This window comes from Nothoprocta perdicaria, unplaced genomic scaffold, assembly GCF_003342845.1.
Source record: "Nothoprocta perdicaria isolate Ctin4 unplaced genomic scaffold, notPer1 scaffold_160, whole genome shotgun sequence".
Taxonomy (NCBI): domain Eukaryota; kingdom Metazoa; phylum Chordata; class Aves; order Tinamiformes; family Tinamidae; genus Nothoprocta; species Nothoprocta perdicaria.
The window spans coordinates 710,053-727,951 of NW_020454761.1; the positions used below are offsets into that span (position 1 = coordinate 710,053).

The 17,899-nt window shown below is 46.6% G+C and overlaps 1 protein-coding gene across 1 annotated transcript in view; it reads right to left on the reverse strand.

The window, feature by feature from the left end:
• The window catches only part of CRADD (CASP2 and RIPK1 domain containing adaptor with death domain), a 78,577-nt gene extending 63,416 nt beyond the window's left edge, over positions 1-15,161 (reverse strand). The window contains exon 1 of the mRNA XM_026035519.1: positions 14,856-15,161. Within this exon, the coding sequence (XP_025891304.1) occupies positions 14,856-15,153 (298 nt within the window). The 5' untranslated portion in view covers positions 15,154-15,161. The remainder of the gene's footprint in view (positions 1-14,855) is intronic.
• Between the last annotated feature and the right edge of the window lie 2,738 nt (positions 15,162-17,899).

Here is a 17,899-nt window from a genome sequence, read left to right on the forward strand (position 1 = left end):
CARAAGAAAGATGACCAGCTACTGTAAGAAGAGGACTCTTTAGGGACATTCTGATGTTGCGGATTTTTTAGTTCATACACAACCCCCACAATGTGGTAGTCAAGTTTAGTGGAATGCAAAAAATCCGTGTGTAGATAGGTATGTGAAGAGCAGTTCACTTTGATAAAGCAAAGCAGCCAATGCTCTGTACTTTCCCTGTGTACTCTGTGTGCCAAGTTTTTTTATTTTTTTAATTATCTTGTAATACTATTGGACCCAGAAGCTGATCAGAAAGGACATGAAATAATAACACACCCACTCCAAACATCTTAACAAAAGGAGAACACCCAATCCTAGAGCAAGGTCCAAATAATGATTTATCTTTTAGACTTCTAAAGAAGATATTACACAATGATGTTCAGTTTGTTCTCAGAAATGCTGTCAAGCTCTGCAATGGTTTGTCTGACCGACGTGCTTTGTTCTTTGGAGTTAAATCAGCTATATGTTGCACTGTTAATTGATCCCTGAAAGCGTGATGCATTAGGAAAGAATAAGCTGAGAAGGAAAAAGCTATTCAGAACGGGGAGAAGGCAAAAGAAGAAAGAGGTTGTGGCTGAAACATGAATGGAACCAGATAAGGCCTGGAAAGGGGCAGAACCATTTGGAATCGGGTCTACACAGAAGCGGTGCGGGAACACAAGAGCCTTCCCAGGGGCTTCCATACCCTGCTCCTGTGCCACCCCACTTAATAAACAGAGAGTCTTAATCCATTCACAGAGTAACTAGTCATTAGCAATGTGACATTGCAAATGTTTTTCTTGATGCACAGGACTAAATTAGCAGTCTAAGTAACTAAATTAATGGTGGCAGTGCTCTGGGATGAAAAAGGCTATAGAACAACGACCTGTAGTGTCAATGGGAACTGTGTAGTAAAAGAAGCAAAAAGCCACACGTTTGGGAAACAGGAATAGGAGAAGAGAACTTTGCTGATCGGCGCAAAGCGCAGAAATGCAGAGTTGTCATTGCTGGGGCCAAATGCGCAGGATAACGAAGAGCTGGCAGTGCTGGGCTCCCTCCACCTCCCACTGCCTGCGTGGCGCACGTGGGTGCTTTGTGACCGACGCTGCAGGACCCGCAGTCACTGAGTCCCCAGCCCCAGGGCTGCTGCACCGCGCATCGGTGCTCCCCAGCACTCCCCAGCCTCGTGTGGAAAGAGCCGGGATCCAGCCCCCAGGCGGTGATGCAAGACAGAGGCGACGTCAGAAGAGCTTCAGGCTTGTCTGGATACGTGCAACTGAGGCAGCGCTGCTGACATGATGACAGTTTCCCCAAGYGAACCCGTAAGGTAGAGACAGCAAACATAAAAAGCGATGTCTCAATTAACACAGATTTAAGGGTAGGCAAGTTTAACTGGACAGAATATGATGTATATCAGAAGCAGCAGCACAGCTGAATGCTGCACGACTGCTCCTCGGTTTGCGCCAGGAGGGAAGGAGGTGCCCTGAAAGCACCATTAAATTGTGGGCACCCTACGCACTTCCTCACCTTAGACCTCCGAAGCTTTACGGACAAAACTATCCAGTAYTTGATAGAATTCAGCCATTGAACGTTCAGGCTGAAGAAGCAGCCAAAGGAGAAGGTAATGGGGAGTTTCACCTTGTAGGACACTCAGAAAGGGAAAAAAGAAAGGGACAAATACAGCCAAAGTGACAAATACAAGACAAGACAAATTCTTTAATATTTATGGCAGGTATAATAATTGGCCTTAATATTTAAGGCCTTAATATTTAAGGCCTTATTATTTAAGGTCAGTATTTAAGGCCAATGAAAGTCCTATGCACAAAAGCAAAAAGTTAGCTCAGGCTTTCTGAACACCTGCGGATGACTACAGAAGACCTTAAAACTAATCTCATGATATTACTGTCGCGTTCATTCTCAAGACTCATTTTCTTTAAACAAACTCACATTGTTTTCAGCACAGACTTATCAAACAGCATCTGACTAGGAAGAAGCAATATATTCGTGTGGGCAGGACAAGAGAGGAATAAACAGTACACTGCCTGCCTAATCAGAGTATAATGATACAAAACACTACAAAAATACCCTGTGATACAGAATGAATGTTAGCAAGAGCCAGTGAGCCATGGCAGTACTAGCTGTTCAATATAAGTTCAAGGCAGTAAAAAACATGTAAAATGGCCATCTCCTAAAGACAGAGGAGTTCCTTTCAGGCCTTTAAAGTGGGCAGTGTATGAGATTAAGGCTAGTGGCTGGACATCTTACCTTTATATTAACTTTTATATAAAACACAGATCTGGTATTAAGTCATGAAAGGGTTGATATTTATGCTAAGGAGGCATCATGCCTGTCTGTCTTACCTATGATCTTCTGATTAACTATGCTGTGGATTGAAAAATCCCTAACATATGTACAACCTTAAATAAACATGTAAAATGAAATCCTTTGCATAGGAGATAGGAGATCATATACTGACTTGAGCAGTTTTATTGTTATATATGTTAACTAGGATGGCTTTAAGTGAAAATGAGACTCTCAGCTGCAAGGTCATTTCTTCTGAACTCAGATGCAAGGTGGAAACACAGGGTTATCATCAACCCCTCTTGCCCAGGACAGCTCYGAATTATTTCACCAAAATCCACGTACAGTTTCAGGCAGAGGTAGGTGCATTAAGTAAGGGATTGGCAAAAGCCAGCACACCCAACTGGGAGCTGCCTAAATCAACCCATACGAAAGAGGTTATAAAACAAGCAGGGAAGGATCTTCAGTTCTATMTTATTTCTTTCGGGGACTTGGAGATGTCCCTTTCAGCTGCTGGGAAGCGCTTCCCTCCAGACAAGATTAGAGATTCAAGCCTTCTCGTGGAGGCATTGGTGCAGGCTCYACCACAGCCGATGGGGAGAGGCCACACAAAGCAAGGACATCCCGACCGGGTGCCAAGGCAGTCTCCTTGCTGTTGCACTGTGGAGTCATACTCAGTTATTCCAAGCAAAATTCCCTCTGGCAAGACGGGCCACAGCCCATGCCGGGAGGCCGCTGCTGCTGAGCGGTGGTGCGGGATGTGCCGGGCGGCCCTTCCGGAGCCGGGGCACAAGCGGCAGCGCCCGGACACTCGGCTCTGGCCAGGGACGGCAGCTCAGGAGCAGGTCCGAGGATCTGCACCTGGAAGTCAGGTGCTGCAAGTGCCAATTCCTAAGAACCTGGAATTAATTCCCATGGCAGCCGGCCAGCACTTCTACCGGCACCCTTACTTACAACCAGCGCTTTAGCTTCTCCAGTCACCAGTGTAAGAGACTACTGTGGATTGTGTTTATGTGAGAGACTCTTGTGGATTGTGTTCTGTCTCGACATTGTTGCCATATAGTTTCCTCCTGTCTCTGGGAAGACTGAGATATGCCAGGTGTCTTRTCTTCATCCAATTAACAACTTCTTGGCCTTGACATCCTGTCTGTGGGAAGACTGAGATACCAGCTCAAGGTTTGTTATCTCTACACAATTTACAACTTCATGGATTAGCCCAAGACCCCAACAATGCTCAGCGGAGCCTGACGAGCGGCACTGGCAGTTGAGTGGGGGGAGAAGAGGAGCACCAAAGCAAAAAACTTCAAGAAAGTGGGCAGACTCTTCAAGAACTGGGACAATAAAAGGACTACGTTTTACCCCCCCAAGGGGGGAGATGCGCGCTAAGAGAGAGGCTTCTTTCCCTTCTTCTCAACTCTCTTCCAAGAAAATCATCACCTGCACCGAGGCAGAGATGACAAAACGTAACTCGACTGGTGGTGGTGGTAGCTAATCTTGCTGCATCTCTCCTGCTTGCTTGTTTCTCTTTCTTCTTTTCCTTTTTGTTTTCCTTTTCTTCTTCTCTCTGTCCTATCACTGTTATGAAAATAGAGCTTTTAAGGTTGTATGTCATTTGACCTCGTTTGCGTCTTAATCTCGCTCTTGGGATCGTATCGAAACCTTCCCCGACAGTGGATCGGGACAACCAGGAACATGTGGGAAGAGGGATCCACAATGAGAGAGTCTGGCAACCCTGAGGACAGCAATCACCGATCAGGAGAGGAGGAACCGGCCTTATGTGGGATGCGGCAGAGCTGGATCACAGGGAAGAGTATGGCTTTGTAATTAAACAGAGGAGTTCGGCATAAAGAAAAGGTCTTGGCCATTTGGAAGAGGTAAGCAAACATGGCCATCAGCCACAATAAATAAAAGCATATTAAAAAAAATCCTTTACACAGAGAGACTGGAAAACGGGGCTTTTTCCTTTTTATTCAGGTTTTATTTTGCTGAGTTAGTTATTTTGCTGAGGAGTCACTCCATAAAGATGGAATGAGCTGTGCATTCGGGAAGCTCAGCTCCTACTAGAGCAAGTGGGAAAAGCGTGGATCTGGCAGCTCGGCTGCCTACCCTGAAGCTGCTCAAACCTCCACAAGGTCCCTTCACTCATTCACAGTGCAGGCGTTCCTAGAAAGAGCCAAAACCCAAACAGGCTGTTCATTAAGGAGCTCAACACATCATTAAGCACAAATGAAAGGTAAGACTTTCAAAAGCAGCAGCACAGGACCCCGTCTGCCTTCTGGAAAGCCAAGGGAAGCTTAGCCCTGACCTTGGGCGGGGAGGAGGCTGGTGTTGATTTGGGTTAACGAGAAGCAGTTTAGAAAATCCCAGACAAGGTGGTGAAACGCTCAGATTAAGGCGGCTGCCAGGAGAAGCAGGGCTCTAATGGCCGTTTATTCCCCCTGACCTGATGCATTAAGGCTGATTTTCCGCACACGCCAAGGGCGTGCTATAAATCTCCCCAGGCCCTGCTTGGCAGCTGTACTGGGAGGCAGGCCGCGGCGGTGCTGGGGAGCAGGGGTGCCCGGCAAAGCCCACGCACGGCTCCCCGCGCGGCAGGAGCCACAGGCCGGCCGTGGCACACAGCGCGGCTTCACCTGCGTCGCGCAGCTCCCGCACTTCCCGGGGACCAGGCAGCCATGTCCCTGCGGATACTGTCAGGCAAGGCAAAAACACATGTCACAGAAGCCCTTGGGAATTCATAGTGTGAATTCCTAACAGCTTTGTATCTGCGGACATGACTTTTCTGGGTAGGTCAAGGCATGCTGTCAGGTCAGTGCGTGGAGGACAGCGTCGGTATCCATTCCTTCACTAAATAAATAAACAAATCAGCTCTCGGTGGCAAAATCCTTGTCCCGCTCGGGTGGGACACAGGAGCCTGGCTGGTGACGGCWGCGCGATCCAATGTTCCCTGCAAGCCACGAGCCCGCCGTTCCCCGGCCCTGGCAGCGCTGCGGCCTGCCCRGCACATGCAGGCCGAGGGGGTGCGTTTGCTGTCTCACCCAGGCAGCTGGCTAAGCCTCGCGAAGGGTTTCAGGAGGTGGCTTTTCAAATCCAGTGCTCATAACCTTAAGGAGAAGACAATAGACTGGCTTTCTGCGGGGGAATGCAGCAGTCAAGCGCACGGCTTCAGATGGTGCTCCGAGGCAATTCAGGAGATGGTAAAATAAGAGCTGGCCAGCTCTGAAGGAAAATATTCCTGAAGAAAATACGTGTCAAAAGAAGTCTAACAGGTCTGAAATAGGAAGTTCTCTCAGTTACTCTGGAGCATTTATTACTGTGCAGTAATAAATGTACACATATAGGCCACAAAGGCCACTAATTAATATCAATCAATATCCAGCCTTTATTGACACCCAATGCAAAAATAAAAACTGCATCTCACTTTTTCATGTTCACCTACCACCTATATCAAAACACAGGATCGGGTCCTTTAAAGAAAGTTTCCCCTCTGTTCTGGAAAGCAATTATTATTGTCTGAACAAAACATTTCAACAGCTTCCTTGCCACATCCCAAGACAAGCCCAAGAGTGGGAAGATGGCAACAATTAACAAGGGATCTCAAGGATCACAGAGGAGCTCAGCTATTTTTATGGAAGTAAAAGATCCTGGCCTGAATTTATCATACTATGGTGCAACTCAAGAAGAAAAAATGACAGAGAATTAAGATATGTAGTGTAACGGAAGTCTGCAGGTAATAAACTCCATAATCCAGTTAGAACAGACATTCCCCAAGAGAAGAATGGCATTATACCTAAATAAGCAAAGAAATTATGCATTTATTTGCAGCAGCAGCAACATCTCTGGTGTCATTAACCTCTATATGTACATACGAATACAGTATTTTGCAAATACAGATTCAAGACTGCAGGTATGGACAAAACCACCTCATTCTCCTCTATCAGTAAGCAATGGAGCGCAGTAGGAGAGGACCTAAGACTGACACCGTTGGTGTGAGCAGCCGAGAYGCAGCCTTTGCACAGCCGGGAGTTTCACTTCTGATCTTCCAAACCCGCTTGGATGCAGCCCTGTGCTCCATGCTCTGGGTGACCCTGCATGTCCAGGGGGGTTGGACTAGATGATCTCTAGAGGTCCCTTCCAACCTCAGCCATTCTGTGATTCCGTGATTCTGTCTGGCTCCGTTTGGCCTCTTTGGGCTCCATGAGAACATGGGACACATTCTCCTCTTCAGTTTCACCTGAAAGAAATCCAGTTCAAATGTTCCAGCTCACTTAAAAAGCACATTCCTACCCTGGACTAGATATACCCAAAGTGCCCTATGTCAGCATCAGTTATGTTTTGGATTAAACCCCACAGTTTATACGGAGTACACAGTGTGAGGCCAGGCTTATAGAATCACAGAAAAAAATTTAGGTTGGACAAGACCCTTGGAGGTCACCTAGACCAACCTCTTGCTCAAAGCAGGGCCAAATTCAAAATCTGATAAGGTTGTTCAGGGTCTTGTCCTACTGAGTTTTGTCTATCTCTAAGAATTGAGACTCTACAGCCTCTTTGGGCACCCTGTTTGGGCCACAACATCTGCTGGCCAGTGCTTAACTTCTCATGCTTTTTTCTTTTTCCATATCTCCAATTTCTCTCATGCTTTTTCCATATCTCCAATTTCTCTTGCTGCAACTCGTGGATGTTGCTTCTTTTCCCTTTGCTGAGAGTCTGACGTCATGTTTTCAATAAACCCATAGTAGTCAAAGCCTGCAATCAGAATCCCTGTCCTAGTCTTCCCTGTCTGTACCTTTCCAGCTTGCCACAGGAATGCTATGGGAGACTGTGCTGAAAGCCTTGCTTAAGTCAAGGTAAATGCTGGCTACTCCCTTCACCCACAGAGCCAGTCGTTTTGTTGTAGAAGGCAAGAACCAAGTTGGTCAGCATGATTCATCTGTGGTAAATCCATGTTCCCAGTCACTTTGTTGCTTTTGTGCACTTTATGGCTTGCCATAAACCTATCAACCATGACAAACAGCAGCCTCYCAAGGGCTGACTCATGGCTGACTCTCTGTGCACCCTCAGCTGCATCCCATCCAGTTCCATGGACGTGTGCATGCCCAGTGTACTTAGCTCCTAACTCTACTGTCTCTCCTGTAAACAGCATCTGCTTCACCCAACTCCACCACTTGGCATAAGACACCACAGAGATCTAGGAGACAGCTTAAGCAGGAAGGCCCAGGCAGAGCYGGCACTGAGCACCTCAGCCTTTTCTGGATCCTCCATGAAGGGCTGCTGCTGCATTTAGCAACAGGACAACATTTTCCTTAGTCTTTTTTTTCCCTGCAGTTTTCCTGCAGAAGCTCAGCTTGTTGTCCTTAATATCCTTGGCCAGTTTCAAACCCAAACGAGATGAGCCTTCACAGCTCTATCCCTATACACCCATAAAATGCTTCTACACTGCTSCTGGGCAGTCTATCCTGGCGACCTCCTGGGCCACCTTCTGCCTCCTAGAAAATTCCTCTCAGAATCTGAGCTCAGTTGAGAGTTCCTCATTCAGCCTAACCTGCCACAGCAGCTTATTTTTGTGCACTGTGAAACAACTATTTTTGCAGAGTTTTTCCTTGATGACCAGTCGGGTTTCCTGGGTGCTTTGCCCTCAGAGCCATCTCCTGCAGGTTCCCACCAAGCAGTTTCCTGAACAAGCTGCAGTCCCGCGTCTCGGCTCTGCTCCTTGCCTTCCTCCCTTCTCTCAGCATCCTGAGCTTTAGCTCTCCATGGTAACAGCAACCAAGACTGACATTAATGATCACAACCCAAGCAATTCTTTCTTATTCAATTCAAGGACAATTTATGTCAGGAGGGACCTCAGCAGGTAACCTCCTGCTCAAAGCAGCATCAGCTGTGAAACCAGACCGGTCTGCTCAGGGCTTCTTCCAGTCAATTCTTGCCAACCTCCAAGGATGGCGACTGCATCCTTCCTGCACTCCTGCTCTGCTGTTTGATTATCCTTATGGGGAAATAAATCCAGTCAGAACCTCTCATTTCAGCTCACGCCCATCATCYCTCATCCTCCCACCATGCCTCACTGGARGAGTGTGGATCCTTCTTTTCTTGATAACTTCTTTGCAGTTATGGGATGGCTGCTATTAGGTCCACCCARTGTCTTCTTTTCTCCAGGCTCTGCCTCCTTTTGATAGGCAGTCTTTTGAAGATACCACCACAACACAGCCCTTACTGGCCTCTCCTCCGATGCTAATGCATAMGCTCTTGACCCACATGTTCACCCTGCCCTAGCAAAGCTGTGTGCATTCGAGACACTCCTCTGCACAGACTGCAGCATCTTCCTTGACTTCTCGGGGCCTAAAGCCCCCCACTACACAACTGCAGCCACGGGGGCCATCCCACCAYGTCTCTGCGAATCCAGTGCTGCGGATCTGTGACCATGTGTGGACTTCCACTTTCTGTCATTTGTTTCCTGTGTCGGGGAGGAGGGAGAAGCACTTGAGAGAGTTGCCCCGCTCTCCTGGAGGCCGTGTGAGAGCATCACCTGTCGTGCTGTCCCTTCCCTGCTTCTGCTGTTCTCTCTTCTGACATGGATCTGCATGCTTTGGTCTCCATCACCTGATGAAACCCATCTACATCTCTCCTCGTGGCCACCAAGCCTGCCAATAAAGATGTTTTGTCCCACAGAGTCAAGAAGATCCCATCTGTTCCTGTAGTCCTCTTTTCTTGAGAAGTGTCTTGTCATTCTGGAGTCCAAAGCACAGGGCCTGCCACTGGGTGAACAGACAATCTGCAGGATGCATCCACTCCTGCCCACGCTATTCCCCTTGAATGGCAAGGTAGTGGAGAACATTTGTGCTCCATCTGTTTACTCTGGCTTGCTGATCCCTATAATCCTCCTTCATGTGCTGAAGGTCCACCCTGGCAGTACTGCTAGCAGCAAAGTCCATGGGCTGCCCTGAGCAATCCCTGTCGGCCCTGGATTTAGGCCCTAGGGGAGCACTAAACCTGGAAGTCACCGGTGCCTCCRTACCCTGCACAAGGGAGCCCTCAAGCACTCTCAGCCATCACCCTCTCTCAGCAGCAGCAGCTCAGGGCGACRAGCACTGGCAGGAGGTCGGGCACAGCAGCTCCCAGCCCTGCTTTGCCAGGACACAGCCTTCCTCTCCTGCTGCCAGGGCACCAYAGAATCATAGAATCATAGAATGCCCAAGGTTGGAAGGGACCTCAGAGGTCATGGAGTCCAACCCCCCTGCTCACGCAGGGTCACCTAGAGCACGTGGCACAGGGCTGCGTCCAAGCGGGTTTTAAAGATCTCCAGAGAAGGAGATATACCATATCTGCCATTAATTCTGTATTCCTACTAGCTTTGTGCATCCATGTCATCCAGGTTGGTACAGCTGGTAACCAACCAACTACGGTTATCTCCTGATAATTTATCTGAAGGAAATAGTTTGAGACAGGACAGAAAATACTACAGTTCTTATCAGTCTCACTTATGATCTAGGCATCCCAAAGCAAAAAAAAATGTAAAYGTATGTAGCATAAACACAGCTGCATATTTATTTACATGGCAGAAAATAAAAGAAACAACTCAAATACTCCCCAGGCTATGAAAGGGATCCTGTGCTCATTCTGACACATGCTTAGGCTGTGTGTTACCTGCAGACCCGGCCCGCTCTGCAGGCCCAGGGACGCGATTGCTTATCCTCATTTTATCCGCATGCTGTTTATGGAGTGTGCGCGCGGAGCGCTCGGGCCAGGCTTCACAGATCGCCCTGCGGTCAGGAGCAAAGCCAAAGCCGTAAATGTAACACCCGGGTTTCGGGGGAGCTGGGAGCATGGAAAAGAGTTTGGGAAATGCTCCTGCACGGATATGTTTGAATCTCTCAGGAGCAGTGCGGGGCGTTTTCTGCAGCCTTCAGGCACTGGGCTATGGCACGAGGGCATTCCTTCTTCTCCAGGTCAGTCCAGTGTGGCCAAGGCTGCTAAGCCCRTCCCTTTCCTTCAGACAAACATGGGAAGAAACTCCCCCTTCTGTCACTGGATCATGCAAGAGAGGGGAGGGAAAGAGAAGAAAGAGGAAAAAAAACACCCTCTTCTGTCCACCATTTTAGAGAGAGAAAAAGAATTCATCAGCTGCTCTCCTATGTGACAGCCAAATGGAAAAGGAAGGGGACCAGGCTGTCTCCTCACCACGTTAGGGGGCACAGGAGGCAGGCTAGGAAGCGGGCAGGAAGCAGGCAACAAAAGGTAAGAGGAGATGCGAACCTTCCCCGTGCCCTAATGCTGTTGCATGGGAGTCAGAATTCCTAGAAAACTTCTAGGCAGCTGTGGAAAAAGGACTTTGGTGAAGCTGGGGCCGGGCGAGGGGGAGCGAGGGGGGCAGGAAGGGATGCTTGCGCAGCGAGGGCACATGTTTTGCTTTGTTTCGTGTTTGCATGCCTCATCCAAAACGTTACACAACACGGAGCTGCCTGTAGGTAGACCAGAACACTGACTCCGCACATGCCCCTGGGGAAAAAATAAAGACTCCAACCACATCAAAACAGGGCAAAAAGCCCACCCCACTGACGCCCGCAGGACCCTAACGCAGCCCCCAGCGAGGTGCAACACAGACTGTGCGTTAGAGAAGGGCCCCTGCTTCCTTGTGCCACAAGTGGCCTCTCGAGCCCATCCCGTGCGACTCCGTGCCCCACACTCACTAGCGTTTGCCAGGACACAACTGCTGCTGCCGCCRCCGGACCCTCCTGGCAAACAAAGCATCTCAGATTTGTCTCTCTCTCAGCATGCTATTTCCTGTGAAGAAATAATCTATACTACCAAAGATGGGCGGTACTAACATTTCTGGAAATAAGTCTTTTTATAGCTACATATAGTTGTTGTAGAAATTTAATACCTTGGCAAAAAAAAAAAAAAAAATCCTGAGCATGGAGAGATCTGAAAGTCACTCTGATAAGCACCTTCAAAGCTCACTTTCTTTTTATGCTCAGTGTGAAAAATATTGAGTAACTGTTTGCTGTTCCTAGAAAGGATGGAATTTTGTTGCCAACAGCTGTAGCCTTTCATAGGAATTATAACACTATATCGAAGATTTATGCTCCTGACAAAGGCATAAAGTTAGCTGAACCAGGGCAGAAAAACCAGAACAGTTTTTCCCTAACGGGCCTGACTTGCAGTGCTTTTGTTAACTCCTACCGCAGCGGAAATTTTTATCTTCAAAAGCAGAACCTCAYGCTGTGGTTTGATGTCTGCAACGATTTATAAGCCTTGCAGAGCTACGATGCACAGGCTGAACCGCTTTATTCTAAGCTCTTAAGCAAGAAACATACCCTGTCATCTTGAAATTCAACTCTTTTAGGTCACTAATAATTACCTCCAAAGCACATGACTCTCAATTTCCCTCCTGATAGTTTTGGGTTTTGTAATCCTGTTTTCCCCTACCTTCGGAAAAGATTTTCCTGAAGTCCTGACCATCTGGCAGAGCCACGAAAGAGAGGGGAGGAAACTGATGCTAGTCAACAGGCTGTCACGTGGACAGAGGACACAAACACGGGCAGCAATCCTGGGGCTCTTGATGAATTTATACGGATACAGGCAGCCCTACCATGCCTGCCAGGCACCCGCTTGTCCCAGTGGGAACTCGAGACCTTGTGCTCGGTGGGATTAGGGCCTCTGTGCTCCTCCTAACAACAGCAGGTAGCAGTACTGGACTATGATTTTTAAGTCAAAATGACAGTCAGCAATAAAACTCAGGATATCATTTTTTTTAAGGTTCATTTATTTGCAAACAGACAACAGCATATCCTGGGAGGAATCCGAGGTTCATTTACAGACACGTTCTACGGTGCTCCGTGAACATTATATGGAGTGACACAAGTTGGGAATTGATAAATCCATGGGCTCAGAAACATCTGCCCAAAGCCTCACAAGTCAGTGGCAGCGTCCTGTTTAGGTTGCAGAGTTTGGATTTCATTCCACAGCTGCTCAATCCACCAAATTGTAACTACAGGGCTCTTAGAAAACGTCACTAAAGATGTTTTCTGTCCTCCTAAAATTTCTGCATTTGGGTTTTTTTCTTCTTTTTTTTAAACTAGTGAACGAAAACAAATTAAAAACTTCTTATTAAGTGCAGCTGTGGGGTTTATTTGCCTGGGATCCAAACTATATTTCTCAGCTGAACCAAAGATAGCCCGCCTGATCTCTCTGAATGAGATGCACAATAATCCAAAGGCCTACATAYGGAAAGCAAACAAACAAACGAACAAATAAAACCCACCATGGCAGGTGCCACAGTTTTCATGCTCAGGTAGGGGAAAGCTAACACTGAATTTAAAACTCCTACATACAGTCCTTTAGGAGTGAAAGAGACTATAAAATAAAGCCTTTCTTCAAGGAATAACATGCCATCCTGCAGAAGATCAGCAAAAACTGAGGATACTTTGCTTGAGTAAACAGAATTTTAACTGAGCACAAACATGTGAACAGCAGGCAGGCTATTTCYACAAGTATGCATGATTCACGGAAATAAAGATTTAAAAACTCGAAGCCATAAAAATCTATTTTGATTTTAAAAGTATTTTAGTTTAAAAAAAAAAAAGTAATGTGCATTTAGTAGGCTCTTTTCATTTTAGTAGGTTCTTTTCATTACAAACGGATTCTTTAAAATAAATTGCCAGTGACAAATCATCATTTATAAGAACAGTTTCCAGTAAGGTAGAAGCTAAGTTATCTAGCATGGCACTTCGGAATGTAATTTTAAGCACGCTCACAGTTTTATTAGAGCCAATGGCTTTTTCCATGCTTGAAGTCAAGCATATGCTCAAGTACTCTACTGAGACAAAAGCTTACAAGCTTGTTGTTCAGAATGCAAAGGGAGGCTTTTTTACCCCAATCCACATTTTTTTTTTCGCATGCAAACAGCACTGACGGCATCCCCATCCTTTTCAGTTAACTTCAGCAGGCATTCAGTGTTTATTAAGGCACGGGCCGTGCTCCTAAAGAACGTGCAAAATATTAAAACTGACTTGGCTATTTGCCTCTTACCCTGTTTTCASACTCCGTATTGCCACAGTAAAAATTATGGTAACCTTTGATCTAATCTGGACATCTTTTCTAGCTCACACACAAGATTTGGCAATAGGATTATCAGGTACAGTCAACCCACACGAAACCAGAGAACCTGATAGGCATAAATAGAGCATATTAGTCATAAACCATCAAGAATGGGCAGAAACCATCTACAAAAGGAGCCCAAAGAACATACCTCTGAAACTATGTTTCTAGTAACGAAGCAGGTAATCTTGGGGTACTCGGCATCCGTGTGTGTGTGTGTGTGTGTGTGTCTGTGAGGAACGGTAGTCATTACTCAAAAGCTGAACCAGCAATTAGCAAACACACTGATTTGTACGGCAAACACTGAACATTATTAGCATGACAGGATTCATCATATCAACAAGATCTTTTCCAACACTTTCAATACCACAGGATTGCAGCGTGCTGAGAACTCAGCATTTTGACCTGTGGGAAGCACATATTTCTTTCTTTCTTTTTTTTTTTTTTTTTTACCCAGTTCTGCAGCTGGGAGCAAGCGTAAAATGATCTCATACAGGCTGAGCAGAAAGAAAAGCTGCTTTTATATTCCATTTAAAATGTCCTAGGTAAGACAACGCCATACTTGTCCAGCAGATCTTGACAAAACATTCTTGGGTGTGCAGCTAACCCAGAGGCAGGCACGCAGGCTGTTCCTAGCAACACATCTTCACAAGTTTAGAGGCTCATGCAAAACACACTGACATAGGAAAACTCACATCATCAGCATCACAGTAAGATCGAATCCAAAGCAGGTGCAGTTTGAGGTAGAAAAAAAGGGAGGTTAACCAGACTGCTCAGAAAGTGAGGACTGCTTCACTATTAAAACACCAAGCTCAGAAAGGTGTTTTAGAAATACATCTAATGTCTGACATCTAAATGTCAGAAAACAAGAGATTTGACTAAATAAGATTACGTAACATCCACTAAATCTGTTAGCTCCTAAGCTCTTTCTACAGTTAAGCAACAGCAAGTAATTTTGGAGGTAATGACCCTAGACATTTGTTCTCCRATAAACACAGGAACCTACATAATTCTAAATTACTAGATACCACTAAATTAAAACTGTAAATAAAAATCCTGCCAATATCAACAATATAGAAGTGAAACACTGTAARACATACATCAAACATAGATTTATTAGGTACAGATTGTGAAGAGTCTGCTGTTCAGCTAGTTAAAACTGCTCTTTACAGTCCAGCCTTTGGGTCCTATACCTCAGACCCTCCAAACTCAGCCTTTCCTTATGGAAGCTGCTGCTGCTGCCTGCCAGGATGCAGAAACTCAGCCTTGCTCACTCCCCAGACTTCGCAATGCGTCCTGGCATCTGGCCGCCTTCCAGGAAATTCGGGCTGTGCCCTATGCTGGTTTCATGCTCCATACCTATATGATCCATTACTTGAGATTACCGGTACCTTCAAGACATTCAAAATCGGGTCTGAGAACAAGCTTCAGATCATCAGCAATAACAATTCTGGCCTTACCTGTAGGATCCTCTACTATCATTTCCTTCCGCTTGGCCTTCAGCTTGTCTTTAACCCATGGGAACTCCTGCAAGGAATCCAAGAATACGTCAAACGCCTTAGGTCCTCTGGTAGGAAGAATATCAAGGAGCATCATGGTTTTCCTTTGGCTGGTGGTTTGGGATTTTATTTCTTGAACGTGACTGTCCGTGAGGATCCCTTCTTGGTAGAGATACTGAACGACGAGTCCATCGACGAGCACCTCTGTGCAGAGCTCCAGGCGCAGGGAGCGCAGCAGCAGCTTGTCCCTGGCATCCATCTGCCAACCTGGAATGTGAGAAAAGGAGTGGGAATGGGCATTATCTTTAATAATCTTCAACATCTGGGAGTGATGTTTGATACCTGGGAACCTCTAGAAAGAATGCCAAGGTCAGATTCACCAACCTGGGAAAGCCATTAGTCATGCCAGCCGTCACCTTTCTGCTCAGATTTCCCAGAAATAGCAGCCTCCGAGACAGGGCCGTGCTATGCAGGAAGGGAACCTCTGGCATTGTGAAGACTAGTCCTTGGTTGGAACACAAATCACCAGGCCAAATAACCCCATCCATTAACTGCTCAAGGTCCACACCAAAAGCAGCTAGAGTTGCCAGTTCATAAAAGCCTCAACAACCACCTGCCCCCACACCACGTACAGAAATTAAACAGACACACACTTGACCTCAGTTACTGCTGTCTCTGACAYGGTTACTGCTGCTGCAGTAACTCCTGCCATGGTAGTGGGAAAGCAGCAAGACTGACAGAAACGGCACAGAGAGGTGACAGAGTCAGCAGGTAGCTGTGCCTTACGCAATGCGCAGTGMTTTCAGAAAGGCGAGATGTGCATCTTATACCCCAAGCTGTTCTCTCCCCTGACTCATCCTGGAAAGCTGTTCTAGAACTTGACTGATCTGATAATCAGAAACTTTCCTCGAGTTTCCATTTTAAGTTTATTCATCTTCTATTTATAGCCACTTGTTTTTCTGCCAAAACTGTTCTTTAGCTTAAGTAGCTCTTCTCCCGCCTGGGTATTTACCCTTCTAAGGCATTTATAGCAAGCAATCGGATGCCCTCTGTCAGCTTCCATCTCACTTGGATAACACTGCCTAGGCGAAAGCTGGAAAAGATGCATTTTATAGCCCCTCTACAGAAGAGGAATCAAAGAACAGGGAGCCCAAACWTCTCAACCTAGATCGTATCAGGAGCCAGTGCCAGCACCATGAACTGAGTCAAGACGTCTAGCCTGCTTGTTAATGACAAACACATCCTTGGGCCCATTAATGGCACCTGAAAAGGAAAATGTCAGAGTAATACAACTAAATACTTTCTCATGACTAAATCATGAAGCAAAAAAAAAAAAAAAAAAAATCTGTAGCAGGTGTCAACTGTGATTACTAAGAGAATTTCTGACATTTAAACTAGAAGCTGCTGTTCTGACAGCTAGACCTTGCAGCAACTATACTGCAGCTTGAAGATACAGGGAGAATCTCAGATTTTCCAGGCCTTTTGCTACCGACTCCCAAGGCCCCATCATCCAGGGTGGGCATTCAGCAAAACATATAGGCTCCTAAGGGGCATTTTGGGCAGCCTGCAAGAGCTTACGGCCACGAGAAAGAGACATGCAAAAGGTAAAAATCCATCTCTGACACCCTGTGAGAAGGCAACTCTCTGACGAAGCTTTGCCCAAATGCTGAATGCAACATTAGAGGGCACCTCCTCAGGGGGACTGCACCTTTACTGAGGTGGCCAGTAGATTTCTGATACCCTGAACTAAATTCTGAGATGCCTGCCTCTGTGCAGGGTCCCCTGGGAATCAAACACCTGGCACAGGTGTTTTTAAAAGAAACTAATTTGCTCCATGTAGCTCAGACTGCATCAGACTCCAGGAGATGACAGTGCAGATAAGGTGACAGAAGATCAAATGAGGCAGAGAAGCGGGTTCTGCCCAGGCAGAAGAACACTTCTGACACCACAAAATCCTGCTATCTCATTCTTTGTCAAAAGAGCCATGTAAGAGGCTTGCCCATGCACTGAACAGGGAACACCGRGTCCTCTGGCATTTTGAAACACCTCTTCAGTTCCCCTTCTTCATCTCTGGCCCAAGTGGTCAGCGCTTCTCAAATTAAGGCTTTTTCAAAGAGCCTCTGTCTGCACCTTATGGTGATGAATCTGAAAGGATGAAACAGGCATGTGGCCCATTGACATGCTGTGAGCACAACCAAGGTTTTACGATCCATCAGGCCTCTCAGCACAGCTGCAGAGTTTCTCGATATTTAAAGTTTGGGGGATTGTTTCTAAGATTAGATATTTCTTTACATGTGTTTTCCATGAGGAGGAGAGGGCTGGTTCAGAGCTGAGAACCAAACCGAGGCAGACAGGGAAGTTCACGGGGATTACATGGTGTGTAATACTCCAAGGCCAGCACTAGGATGACTTTCTCTGGCAAAACGGGTGCTAGGAGGAGAGCAAACATGCGAGGCTCTGATTTGCTTCCAAAATAAAAGGATGACTTAATTCAAGCCTTCCCCAGGTTCACTCCAAAAAGCCTCTTTCTGTTGTCAAGGCAAACTTTAAGAGATCCACATCCTTGTTACGATGAACGAGCACAACCCTCCATTTGTTTCTGTACTCACATGGGTTGGGTTTTTTTTTTTTTTTTTTTCCCCTGGATTCAGTGATGTAGACTCTTTCCAAGAATTAGGGAAAAAAAAAAAAAAAGGACCTTAAAAAAAAAAAAATCTTCCCCTAAGACAAACATTTACACAGTTCGTTTTGATTAGGAACACGTTTGTTTCTAAGACGCTTCCCCCAGCACCAAGCGCTTCCCCGTGCGCCGCGGCTGCCGCTTACAGCCGCCCGGGGAGAGGGAGGCCAGCCCTACCGAAGCCGGGAGCGAGGCGGCWACTAAATAATAATAATTTTAAAAAAGATAAATGAATAAATAACAGTAGCAACGAAAGCCGCGGCCCGCACCTCCCCCGGGGCGGGGAGGCGCCTGGGCCGCCGCGCCGCCCGCCCGGGCCCGGCCC